The sequence below is a fragment of the Panthera pardus genome, unplaced genomic scaffold, assembly GCF_024362965.1.
Source record: "Panthera pardus isolate Hobbes unplaced genomic scaffold, ASM2436296v1 HiC_scaffold_8, whole genome shotgun sequence".
Lineage (NCBI taxonomy): Eukaryota > Metazoa > Chordata > Mammalia > Carnivora > Felidae > Panthera > Panthera pardus.
Window position 1 is genome coordinate 150,145,403 of NW_026527013.1, and position 14,472 is coordinate 150,159,874.

Consider the following 14,472-nt stretch of genomic DNA (forward strand, 5'->3'; position numbering starts at 1 on the left):
TGTTGCTTTTTAAAAGAGCACAACAGTGGGCCTGGGTACCAAACACGAGCTGGAGCAAAACCACTGTTCTAAGCGCGGTGCTTTCCTGGGTCACTTAGAGCTTCCAGGAACCCTTCGAATAATCATAAAATGTCAAGTGGACTAAGAACAAAGTAAAGTCAATGGCTGCCTTAGGAAGTATGGTCTGAAGGAACCTGGAAAGAATGGACTGGTTCTTTCAGTACAGCTATTTCCAGCTGTTTCGTGGAACTTCCAGGTACTTCAGTTCAATTCTCAAGTAGCTTAGATTGCTTGGGCCTGTCTTCAGTTCTAGGTAACTAGCAGTTACAGACTAGATTTCTGTGGAACTCGAACCCAGGGTAGATGCTCTAAAACACTATGGAACAGAACAGATTCCCCTTATGAATTCTGAACTCTCAGGATAATTCTTTGGAGAGAGTTCCACTGGCATTAAAGCCTGGTATATCCAGCAATATATGGTTGCTAAGAATAATACTCGTGGCAGCAAATCACAGGGCAGAAAGAAGATCTAAGCAGCAGTGGCTTCTCGATCCATCAGCACAGTTTCACAAACAGTATTTCTGAGCAATGATTTGCCCTTTCAGGTATTACCACTTTTACATGTCATAGTTGATATTTCAGCCGACATATATGAAACAAGTCCAGTGACGACTTAATGAAAAACATTTTAATGTCAATAAATTAAGAGTGCTTCCAAACTAGGCGTATTTGCTATTAATTAAATGAGGGAAAAATGTCATTTATCTCTATCTCCATCCCTATTTCACTATTATCTTCAGCAATTTTTCCTAAAGGTCACATCTAAGTGTACAAACCTTAAGAGTAGATTAGTTCAGTAACTTGCAGGTTTATATCTATTCACATAGCATATTCTCTGGAGGGGCAAACTGTCAAAATGCTTTTATAATCTTCTATGATAAAGTTCTGAATTTCTTTGCTACTCTTCAAAAATACAGTACTTAATTCCAATCTGCTATATAAAGCAGAATGACCCAGTACCACCAAGTAAGAAGAGAAACTTTCCCTATGTAAGTGGAAAGCTGGTTCTTTTCAGTTTTGCACTTGGGAGAAACTAGCTTACACTTGTAACATGGGCTCTTCAACTCTGCCTCATCACATGCCACACCCACTGCCTCTAAATCTTCCACAGCATGAAACAGGTATACTATCCCTCACACTCACTGGGCTCACCTATACCTGTCCGGTCTCATCCCTGGCTCTTCCCAAGCCTTCCCCTACATTCTGCTTCCACACCCTGCTGTGCTGAGGAAGAAACGTTTATTCCATTGTGGACGTTTTCCTTTGGGTCACTAACTTACAAAAACCTGACCCAGGATTCACGAAGTGGTATCACGCTTTCTCAGTTCTCTCTCATGCAGTCTGCATTCTTACTCTCAAGAAATGACTGGAAGAAAAGTGAGTAGATAAGAGATCACAGGGGTTGTGAAAGCCAGCCACCTTTCCAAAGGGGGAATGTTAGACATTTATCTACCACCCTTTCCTTGGTTTGCACTCACTGCTCAATACTGAATGGTCAACATACTGACCACAGTCTCCTAATCTGTCAGTCCCTTAACAACACTATGCCTGTTCTTTATCCTCACCAAAATCTAAAGTCACTGAACTCGCTTCAACACCCTCACACCAATGGTTCTTTCTCTTCTTGACCACAAGATTAGGTGTTTCAATGATGTCTTCTTTTCTTTTTAAACTTTTATTATCTATCTATCTATCTATCTATCTATCTATCTATCTATCTATCTATGTATCTATGTATCTACGTATCTACAATCTTTAAGTAGGCTGTAGGCCCAATGTGGGGCTTCAACTCATGACACCGAGGTCAAGAGTTGCATTCTACCGACTGAGCCAGCCAGGCACCCCTCAATGCTGTCTTCTTGAGTATCTTTGTATCCCTTTCTTCTTCTTTTAACCAAACTTTCAATATTTGCTTTGTCTATCCTTGATGCTTTGTGCACAACCAGAGAAACATACAAGACCATACCTATTTGAACTCTACAAGTTTTAAATTTGATCCTTATCTTTACTCAGCAATTCTCGAATTTCTCTTTGATGCACTTCTAGGCTTATTCTTACAGATTTATTTGACCGCCTTTCTTTACAGAATCCCAGGGGCGCCTGGGTGGCACAGTCGGTTAAGCGTCCGACTTCAGCCAGGTCACGATCTCGCGGTCCGTGAGTTTGAGCCCCGCGTCAGGCTCTGGGCTAATGGCTCGGAGCCTGGAGCCTGTTTCCGATTCTGTGTCTCCCTCTCTCTCTGCCCCTCCCCCGTTCATGCTCTGTCTCTCTCTGTCCCAAAAATAAATAAAAAACGTTGGAAAAAAATTAAAAAAAAAAAAAAAAAATTAAAAAAAAAAAAAAAAAAGAATCCCATCTCTGCTCTTCACTCCCATTCTCGCACACCACGCATTCAATAATTACTGATCTGAGTCCTTTCCTCTATTCTCATTTTCTCTACTCTTGCATACTCTCTGCTAGATTTTTTGCTTGTTCTTACAGAGAACAAGGCCCTCCTCTCTAAAGCTAAACCTATAACCTAACCTCATCTCAGGAACTTCTCTCTTCCCAGCACTACCAAAATCCGTAATCCTAATGGATTGGCCTACCTTCTCCTTAGCACTGTCCAAGTCTTCCTCTCAATTGGCCCTTTATGTTTTGCTTTGGAATATTTATCCACCTTATCTGAAAGCAATGCATTCTAATACCTACCACCCATCTAATAAACATCTTATTCTTCTCCTTCCCTTAGTTACCAAATGTCTTAAGTAAGTTATCAATAAATTCTGTATCCATATCCTTGACACTTCCTCATGAATCCTAGGAATCTGGCTTCCATCTGTACCTTTATGAAAGTTACATTTTAAAGATCACCAGAGACCTAGACAAACCTGAAGGACTTTTCTTAGATTTCATGTTTTCTGGCTTCTAATTCATAATTTCTTCTCCATTCTTATACTATTACTGTCCTAATCCAGGCCATCTCATTTGCACTGGCCAGCAATAACATACTAGAACATTTTCTTCATTTCAAGCAAACACATTACCAAATTAATATTCTTAAAATGCTACAATGAAGTTACATCTTTACCAAAGAACCTATAGTTCTCTACCATTGACCATATCCACATCTGAATTAACTATTCTTCCTCGTTTTCAAGGCTCTGAGCCCTTACTCCACCTCTCCGTATGACCTGTACACTTCAGACGAGTCCATCTCCCTACTGTCCTTCTCTCCTAACCCCTAGGGACCACTCCAATCTCTGTCCCTGGTTCTTTGTTCATCTGTTCCCATTATTGCATTTCCCCCTTCCATTATCTACATTTCAGCCATCCTTCAAAATCAAAAAGCCCCATACTTTTTTAGTGAAGGCTTTCCCTGAGCCAGCTTACATTAACTTCTTTAATTCCCATTTCTCCTTTTGTATCAGCATGGTGTTTGGTTAGTTCACTAAACATTTCATGTGTAAATACCTGCATATATTACTGCCATTTACTCAGCACAAGGAGACAATGTAGTAGGTACTCATTCAGATACAAAGGCTGAGTGAAGCAAGACACAGCACTAAGGGCAGAGGACTTGACACTGGACAACTGGTTTCGGTCCATATTTTATAGAAAAAGACACAGGTATCATTGCTTTAGGCTATCACCTCTTGATAAGATAATCTTTCAAAAAAGTTATTGTGCTTTCAACTGTGTGGTATCCATTTCTTAAAGCCAATTAAGCAAATTTGGGGAAACTTCAAGATCAAATAAAAAAATCTAAAACCTTGTAACTCAACGAGATAAAACATCCCCCAGTTTTTAACGTACGCACATATAACAGAGTGGTCTTCATTTTAAGATTTCTATGCACCTGCAATTCATTCCTTTTTCTTGGCTTTCTGAGGCAACGCCTCTGTGGGAGTAGCTCCCTATGGACCTGTATCACAGCAAAAGAGAGCTCTGGCAATCCTGAAGGTGCTTGGAACACAGTACAAATAGGAGCCATGTCAGTAAAAATGGGCACAGCCACAATGCATTCAAGTGTTTTCTTTAAAAGAACATATATATAGAAAGCTCTACTTAACACCCAGGACACTAAGAGTTAGAGACATGAGCATACATATACGACTAAGACACTTAAATTAGAATCACGAATGTATGTCTTCCCTAGTAAGAATTTTTTCACTCCTTCCAAATTATCATCTATTTAAAAATTTCAGCTATCAATATTTAATACCCTTTGTTGCCACTGTCAGAGCAATGAATAATAAAATGAGTCTTGGTTGCTATGGCTGTTCTCACTGTTATATTAAGAGCTGACCCTATAGAAACCGTTTGAAATAAAACTGTCACTAGACTGTTATCCTTGACGATAGGATCTGTGCTTCATTCAACCTTGTATCCCTCAAGACCTAACTCAGGTCACTACACAGAATAGGCACTCAGTTATTTGATTAATACTCTGCTGAAATAAGAGAAGAATAGATAAAAGCACCACCTGGAAAAACAAAATGCAACAGCAGAATGAAAAGGAAAAGTATTAATCAGAAAGTATTTTCTAATGGAATCTTTAAGAAAATAAAAAGAGGCACTTGACATTCATCATGACTTAAATCATTCACTCCAGGTCTCTATTTCTTGCAGTGGCACTAAAACCATTTCAAGTTAGCAGTTCTTAACTTTTCTTCGGGGGCGGGGGGGGGGGGGGGGAAGGAAGTGTCACCAAACCCTTTATAAATCTGTAACTATGGATTTTCCCTCCAGAAAAAAGTGGGCAGCTGTACATACATACAAATTCCTAACTTTGCTAGTACATCCAAAGGGTTCTGATCTCTGGCTTTAAAAACTCCTGAATTAAGAAACAGACTAGTAATTTTTTAAAAGTTAGGATGTAAAAGCGTAAAAGGCTTCCCTCGTGCATGACACATCAATCATGCAGGAATTTAATAAAAATTAATCTGAAGCTTTTTAGAATTTTTCCTTCTTTACCATCATTTATTTGGTTTCATCAATTTACTTGCTATGTCAAGCAGTACTTTCTCCTGTGTTGTCATTTCTTCGTGCTTTAACATAATTCATTACAACTTGATTTCAAGACTTCATTTAAAAAAACAAACATACTATATGGAATATTAAATAAGCAAAACGGTGAGGCTTATTATTCTAGGTTTACAAGGTCTTGAAATCACAAAGTTAAAGGATAATCTTCAGCTATTCAATGTGAAAATATGTAAGCTGAAGCCTAAATGACCAAGAAGCATTTTCCTGACGTATGGTGTGTGTCAAAGTGTAGAGGATACAGAAGCAAACCGGAGAGAGTTCTGGGTCCTAGCAAGTCTAGACAAACCACCTGACACTTTTTTGGACCTGGCTAGGAAGGAGAAAGGAGAGAGAAAGTGACCACAGGAAAGAAGCATTGTTTAACACGTGTTATCTCTCTCTCAACACAGAGAAGTAAAGTAAATGGGAGCGAACCATTAGTCTTTGTAAGAAGATCCAGGCACTGAAAGGCTTGCACTGAGGGCTGGAGAAAGCTAGGTACTAGTAAGTTTCATTACAGGAAGCCCAAGTTTGTTAACAAAGCCTAGAAACCTTAACATCACAGGAGACAGTAAGTGGATGTCTTGACCTTAGAGCAAAATGAAACCATGATTAACTCATGATAAAAGGCTTCTAAGAAGGCTACAATATTTTATTTATATTTTCTATATTTCTTGTAATGCTGCCCTAGAATCACTTCTGAATAGAAATTACAGATTGTCATTTATGCAGAATTTTACAAAAAAAAAAAAAAAAATTTAAATGGCTAGATAATTAGCTATTCCTACACGCTCAGTTAACCAAAGCGAAGGTTAACTAAAAACAGATTTTAGTTTACCTGCTATACCTGAGGACAAAACCATCTAATTTGCTTATTATGCCTAACAGAAAATAATCAGACTTTATATGAAGAGGTACCCTTGAAAACTCCAACATGATATTAAGTATCACTTCCTAATAACATGTTTTAAAATTATTATTATTTTAAATACTTAGGCTTCCTTTTTTGGTATTCATGTTACTCTTTTAATATTTTTCAAAAAATAAAGGCATAGCTTTTATCACAATTGTTTTCTGAAAATGTCAAGAGGAGAGCGGACTTTCCCCTTTCTTTCCAGATGCTTCATGTAGGCAGAATACGGTCACGTTTTCTGAATCAGTTTCTGTTCACCGCTCAGAATTTAATTGTTTATTTTCCTTCATTATCAGCTTTAAAACTATGTCAAAAAAGTGTGTATTATCCGAAAACCTCACTTCACATTATGCCCTAACAGAGTATGCCACTATACTCTGAGACTAAAATTTCCTAGGACAACTTACATGGCCTAATTTTAGAGGCTCCTCAATCTCTTCTCCTCCACCTTAGTCTCATTCTGGCCAGGTACTTGTAATAGAGCTTTATTATCACATTTCAATTATTAAACAACGAAGTTTCAAACAGGTATCTCACAGAACTACCAGTTGTTCCATAAAAACGTCACGCTACTATGGTTGCTTCTTACATACAATGTTTACCCCAAATTCAAGTTTCTGATAAATCAACTGTAAGTTGAAATTCTGTTTCTGAGGCATTTCCTGGTATACTAGGCAGTGCATTAGAAAAGAGATATTGCATTTAGTCTATAGTAATTATCTTTTAACCTTCTGTATATAATTAACAACCATTCAGAAAGAAAGTGCAAATGTGCAAATGAGAGACAACAAAAACAGTTTCTAAACACGTAATGCATTCATATAGGATATAAATCCATACAACTAAAAATAAATGCTGACAACATCCTTCTGAGCATTAAGCGACACCACCAGTTTTGTGTTGTATGTATTCTTTCTTCTCAAGTATTCAAAGAAATGCAATAGACATTATCTTCTTAAATTTTCAAATTTTTCATGAGTATATTAGGATATTACCATTTTTTTCACAAATCAGAAAACAAGGAACTACCATTATCTTTGCATAATTTCAATAATAGAGCCAAAATAAGAACAATTCTAGCTAATCTCATCTGGGATCTTAATTAGTACTACAAGTTTATTTGTGTGAGTTAAAAATAGTATCACTCATGAGAAACAATGCCAAAATTATTATGCTAATAAATAGTGTTAAAGGCCTAAAGAAGAAATACTTTAGCAACTATGAGGTAACACACTAGTTGTAGGCATGAGGAACGTTTATATTGGCTCTTTTGGGTGTATACATTAAATGCGAAATCAGAAAGGAATCATGCAAAAATCCGGTTGCCCATGCAAGCACCCCAGAGTCTAATCCTCTCCTCTCAGTTCTGTTGTCAGGCCACAGTAGTGTGGAGACTTGTAGGCTGCTGTCCTTGTTGTAATGAATGGGAAGAGGCTGACAGTGGCATGGTCGAAACCTTCACCTCTTCTTCCCCTGTGGAAAAGTCAGTCATGGTCTAGTTATGGGTGACTAGATTTGTTAACAGTCCCTTTAAAAATGATTTCAATATTTGGAATACTGATACATATATAAAATACATGCTTAATGGCTGGAATCTGGGTGTGAAACAAGACATGAATTTCAAAATATAAACTTATCAAGTACCTAGAAAGTAGTTACACTGTAAACACACCCTTCAATTTAATACTATGTCAGGTATAAGAACAAATAGAATAGATTTAGGACTATAAATAGACAAAAAGGAAAAAAAAGAGACCAGGAAAGCCATTCTTTTCCAAGCCAATTGGACCCCCTTTAAATTCAGATACTCCTCTAACAGTAATAGAATTTTGTGAAAAAAAATTAAAAATAAATTCACAGATGTGAAAACATGATTTTTAAAAGGAAAAATGACAAACCCATGTTTTAAAGGCAGAAATTATGTTTATAAAAAAGAAATAAAAAGATACAAATATTAACTCAGCAAATTACCATATAGCATCTGAATATTCAATGTGCACTTCTGAAGTAATGAGAAAATAGTGAAATGCTAGTAATACAATGATCCAATTGACTGAAAGCAAAGATGACTACTTCTAGGTCAGAGAACTATACATGAAATGAGATCAGTTCTCCTAATTATAATTGATAATTACTGTACAAGTGACTTTGTTTCACACATGACTCAAAATTCAATCAAGTCACTGCTAACATAGCTAATTCAGTAATCATATTTAAAGAAAAATGTCCCCTCACAAGTAAAACTGAATGCACAAAAACATGAAAAAAATCCAATCCTAAACAGTTTCAAATATTTTTCTAAGTATATCTTAAAATAACAATGCTTACAGACTGAGACTTACTATGATTGTTTTCCAAATAATTTTTAGCATTATGGATAAAAACATCTTGGCAGAGAGTTCTTGGAAAAACAAATCTGCAAAATTACATTTAGAAATACTTAACTGGCAGATTTAACGGACGACATGAAGAAAAAGACCTCTGGCCTTTAGAGCAGGTTCTTTCATTATTTTTCAGTAAATTGGCAAAGATTCTATCAATTCCAAGTATACAGCAAAGGAGGCTGTGTAAAGGAAATTTTAGACTACTAGAGCTGTTGGTGAGAACATGTTGCTGATAAGGACTGAGCAAGAGATTAATTTTTATGAAGTCGATAAACTTCATTCTACTTTGTAACTACAGGCCATATCCCTGAGCTGGGCCAATTGTCTCATGAATGGATACTGCTGATGAAAAGGGATCTGCAAGTGTGTGAGAGCATAAATCAATTACTATGGGAAGAAAGCCAAGTTCAAAGTACATGCCAGTGATCTTCATTTGTGAAGAAGAACATCTATGTTGCAGTGGTGAAACATTTCAGTTTGAACATGGGATCTGGGTACTTATCCCAATTCTACTACTAATTGAATGTTTGACCTTTAACAAATTATTTAACCTTTCTGGAACATAGCTCTACTATTTCTAAAATGAAGGAGTTGAATAAGGTAAGTCACTTTTTAGGACAAGAAAAGTCCTTTCTTAAAAGCACACAGTGTCAATAATAAAGATCTAAATGGACTTACTATAACTGCCCACTAATCAAAGTTTTCCACCAAGAATATTTATTTCAAAAGTCCTTCTAAGCTTAGCAAACTGGATGTGCAGCCAAGAAAACGCTGCTAAAATTTTTTCGCCTAATTAAGAAAATAACTAATTTTCAATGAAAAAAAAAGTGTTTTCATTTAGGCAAAAGAAATGGAAGCTGCATTTCTGTCAAACCTCTGGCAACTGTCTTTCCCGTGATAGGTTTCAGATACATAAATTTTTAATAATTTAATTGAAACAAAAACTCAACACTTAAATACAAATATATAACACATAGAGACATGGTATCTGTAGGATATATAGGTGACTGACACCTGACTGTGTGCTTGTAAAGGTCAGGGACACTGTTTTGCTCTAGGTATCTAAAGAATAAATAAATAGACGTGCCTTTTCCAGTGTTGAGTACTGGCTAAGCATATCTTAAAGTGGCAGGTATCATAGAAAGAGTATGTACTCTCCATTATGAAGCACTTAACCAATATATACCCTGATAAGACACCATGATATTCATTGCAGGATACAAAGTTGAACCTAATTTCAATAGTTCAACTCAAGTACAAATGAGTTACAACTAGGGGTGGGGAAGGTAGATACTGCCTAGGTATTAACTTGCTTCATATTACACAGTTAAAATGTATATAGTTTTCCAGAATTTTATTTCTGTCGTTTCTAATTGGTATTGAAAATCCCAGATCATCTGGCTACAATTATCTAACTATTCAGTTTTGAGGCTTAGCACATTCAGCTTCCTGAGGTATTTGCCAAATATTTATAGGACGTCAGAGTATTCTGTGTAACTCTTGATAACAATTTTAAATATTTTGGTGCATTAAAACTAAAATTTCTCTTGTCATCAGAGACTTGAAAATAATCTAATAAAGAAGCTTAATCATCAGTCACCATTTAAATACCAAACCAGTATGCAGAGTCAAAAACGGAAAACCTGAAATAACAAGCTCTCCCAACCTCCCACAAAACACGACAATGATTCAGAACCTACAAGGTGGTGACTTCATTCTTAGAATTTCTGGGAAAAAAAGTATTTTATGCTCTACGGTTGAGTATATGTTAAAAGGAAAACCCACAAAAAGAGGACCATAATGTAATGCCACGTTTTTGTCTTTTTTTTTCATAAATATCTAGTTTAGATGAAGATTTCAAATGATTAACATGAGGACAACTACACTCACAACTCTGTAATTATTCCTTCCCACTGTGGCATTTTCATAATATATACGGGTTTGAAATATTTGGGTTAAAATTGGTTTTGTGCTGATGGACAATATGATAACTGTGAAATCAGAAGAACAGATAACTTACTGAAGATGGTCATGTAATAAATAAGTCAAAGAAAAGTACACAATGAAGACAGCTAAGAACTAGAGTCCCACAAAGGCCCCCTTCTTCCTATTGTATCAAGTGCACACTGTACCCTTGCTGTCAGAGTTCCCCATGTTCTCATCCATTCTATTTATACAATACATGAAGCACCTCCCGTTACTGAAGGCAGTTCTATTGCTTCTTAATGAAATTACATACGAATTCCTGCCTCTACGCCTTTACTAAGGAGTCCCATCAGTATAAAAGATCTTTCTCTTTTCCCCACTAACCCAAATCCAAGATACCATAGTACAGATCAATTCCTACTTCTTCAATGAAGCCTCCCCAATAATTAAAGGCTCAACTGAGGTCTCTCATATTCCAGTATCATATAGTCACCGCTTTCATACATAATATTAATTTTATTTCTTCAACTATACTGCAAAATACCTGGAAATAGTACCCATATTTTATAGTTCTTTTGTATTACCCATATGGCCTACTTCTCTGTTGGGCAAACAGTATCCCAAATACTCATTATCATTGATGTAATATTTTATTTTTAAATGTTAAGGATATTTCGGGGAACTTAACTTTAACTCTTAATGTTATAATCAGTTATGAGATACACTACTAGTCATTACATGCCACGTTCCTAAAATGATTGAAGCAAAACGAAACAAAATTACGCTCTGATATGCTGTCTCGAATGGAAGGGAAAAAAGCAGTATCAGGAACTGAATACCTAAGTGTTTCCCAAGTGAATATCATGTAGAAGGAGAGGACTCAAAAATGCCACTCGGAATTACCTACTAACTGCCATAATCAAATGAACAAACATCATGAGTTCCACCGATATACGAACCACTACATTGGTGCTATCATGCTCATGTAAGTGAACTTCGCTGTATCAACTGTTAGATTCACTGTATCAAAAGCCACAAACCATATTCTCTGAACTCAGTTACTTGTCTTGAAAATGAAATGAAATGTGGTTGGTCACAAAGGGAACAGAGTCAAAGAACTCTGATGGATCTCTTCAAATTTACCTATCAACCTTGCTAGACACAAGAGAACGAACGACTTGCTGGTAACAGCACGTTATTATGGTAACACTGTGCCGTGCCATATCTTAAAGGCCATGACAAGGGATAAAAATGAATTTTATTAATTATGTAACAGAGTGAGGGACTATTCTATTCTACTTGAGAGAATCGGGAGAGAAACAAACTCTCTCTCTTACCAGTCATCTCTAAAGTCCAAATTAAATAAACTGAAAAAAACCAAAACCTATAAATAAGAAGGATTCCTTTAGACAAAGAAGTCAGTTGATCTAATAAATGTTATATGGGACCTTAAAACCCAAAAGTTCTGAAACCTTCAAGGGTAGCAGTATAAAACCAGAAGTATTCTGGTACCACTTAAAGGAACCAAATATTTTTCCCAGAAATAAAAACATGACAGACAAAAAGGGAAAATATCTCTCAGCAATTGCTTTTTCACAGAAAGTACACTTATACACATATGTCTGTGAAACATGAATAATCAGAGTTCTCAAAGATTAAGTACTTTACTAACATAAAGCACAGTTTGTGTGTGTGTGCGCGTGCCTAGCAGTCAAAATAATTACCAAAAGTAGTTACAGAATGGCTTTATCCCTCATGCTCTCACTAATTACCATCTTAAAAAATATTTTTTTTCATTATTTTCCTTTTAGAATGTATAATCAGAATTTTTACCATGGTGTTGAACTTTTACCATGGTGTTGAAATTATAGCACCATAATTTCAGAGTCCGTTTTTTTTCTTTTTCTTTGTGCATTTATATTCCATATGGAAGTTTGGTAACTACTCTGTTAAATAAAATGCTTCCAAGTTATAACTAGTTATAATACTCCACCATCCTTATAAAGCTCAATATTACAAGGCATCCATCCAGTTAAAATTTTTTTGGATTATAAGGACTTTTTTTTTTCCCCATAGAAATTTCCAAGAATAGTAAGTACTCTGTTATTCAAAAATTCTCTCCCTACCCACCCAACAACCTGAAGGCATGAGATATTCACAAATTCTCAAAGGCTATAAATGAACCTACCTGCTATAGGGATCCCTCCCAGACCTGTGTTGTGCTGTGGCGGGAGATTCAAGTCCAAGAAATTACTATTTGAGGTGGGGTTTGCTGTGTGGTTCAAGTGCATGATGCTATTGCGTGGAAAGGCCATCCAAGGATAGCGGGCTGCCTGGCCTGGAAAACTGAATGAATTATAAACTGCTCGGTGCTGCTGAAATTGAGGGAACCTCTGTGGCAAGACTGAAAAGGTACTATTGAGAGAGTTGGCGTTTGTCGGTGCAGCAGGATGCAGGAATCCAGAGCCCGGACCTTTGGCGGTTGTAGTGTGTGAAGAGGAGTTCTGAAGAGACGTGGGCGAAAGGGAAGGCTGGTCTTGGACTGACAGTTCCTTTTCAATCAGGTCTGCTAAGGCTTTTCGAGTGACGTCAAAGGGATCAAAACCCAAGTCATCCTCTGGTTGTTTAGAAGAACCAAAGCCAAATGCTGCTTGCCAGTCTGTGGAGGACGATACCGGGATTGTTTCTGTTGGGAAGACAATTAGTGATGAATTTTAAATACATAGTTTACTTGCATACTTAACGAGTGTCCACACTAGTGAAAGTTAAACACGTTATATTACAAGATAAAGGCAAATATAACCAAAATTTGTATGATTTCTTAGCACGTTAAAATTATAACATTATAAAAATCCTCATATACTTTTAGCAATGATTCCATTCTTATTAACTTCAAAAAAACTGAATGACAGAAACTGATTTTACTAATCAAAGAAAACAAAGTACTTGAAACCCAAATTATACTTTCAGCTGTTCATAATCCAAACCTGGAGAAAGTCATTTAAATGAAATAAGGTAACAAACGTGATGTAACAGAATTCAATTAGTAAAGTTTACTTTTAAAAATATATTTATCGGAGCGCTTGGGTGGCTCAGTCGGTTAAGCGACCAACTTCGGCTCAGGTCATGATCTCACGGTCCGTGAGTTCGAGCCCCGCGTCGGGCTCTGTGCTGACAGCTCAGAGCCTGGAGCCTGTTTCAGATTCTGTGTCTCCCTCTTTCTCTGACCCTCCCCAGTTCATGCTCTGTCTCCCTCTGTCTCAAAAATAAAATAAATGTTAAAAAAAAAAATTAAAAATATATTTATCAAAGACAAAGTCCAAGTAATTTTGAATATATGCTTTATATACTGTTAGGAAAAAATAATGTAACTTAATGAAAAAGTATCTACTTAAATTTTATTATTTTTTAAAACTGTCTGCTCCACTCATAATAGGTGCTATATTGTCAATGTTAACTTTATGGCGTCCTTCACATTAATAAAACCTACAATGAATAGAAATGAAAATAGCTCAAAAATGCCAAAATATAACCTTCAATATTAACTATCATACCTCTCTGTCATCTGGATAAAAAAAAAATCTTTAACTATGTAAACACAAATATGATTAAATATATCAGCCCTTAATAATTCCTAGAGGAATAAGCATTTTATTATCAGAAAAATGATCTAACCCTTCATTTCTGAAGATATCTGTTAACACAGTAAGTTCTAGGTCATACAACTACTTATCTGGCTATCTTATTCCACGCAGTTTAAATGTTTACAACTGCACGAAAAAGCAAGAGCGGGGACAGGGGTAAAAACACATCCATGAGGTCTCATTCCAGTCTAAGTAAAATGATTCACATGCAGCAGTTCTGTCGTATACCTGATGTGAAGAGACTCTGTGGCTCTGGTGCTGTAGGCCAGTCACTGGACGTCTGTGGGGAGCTGGGGAAAGGAGGAAGCCCACTTGGGATCGGGTTGGGATGGCGAAAGTTATCTGAGAATAACGACTGTGACTCAGTTACTGCCCCTTCAAAAGGAGACCGTGCACTGTGATTGGATGAACTGATGGGGATGACAGGATTGGATTTTGATAAACCAGGTGGTGGTGAAGGCGTATCACTGTTAGATATCTAAATAAAATAGGAAGGGAAAAGAATAATCAATATTAAGTTTATATACTTTAATAAGCC

At 36.4% G+C, this 14,472-nt stretch overlaps 1 protein-coding gene across 6 annotated transcripts in view; it reads right to left on the minus strand.

Moving 5' to 3' along the window:
* CNOT4 (CCR4-NOT transcription complex subunit 4) overlaps positions 1-14,472 on the minus strand; it is a 147,084-nt gene that overhangs the window by 20,258 nt on the left and 112,354 nt on the right. For 4 of the 6 annotated variants that reach the window (XM_019452845.2, XM_019452844.2, XM_019452847.2 and 1 more), the window contains exons 9-10: positions 14,163-14,412; positions 12,479-12,976 (exon numbers count right to left, since the gene is read on the minus strand). In XM_019452845.2, coding sequence (XP_019308390.1) covers positions 12,479-12,976; positions 14,163-14,412 — 748 coding nt within the window. Of the gene's footprint in view, positions 1-6,449; positions 7,454-12,478; positions 12,977-14,162; positions 14,413-14,472 lie in introns of those variants that run through there. The other 2 variants (XM_019452849.2, XM_019452848.2) reach the window with 1 other exon arrangement.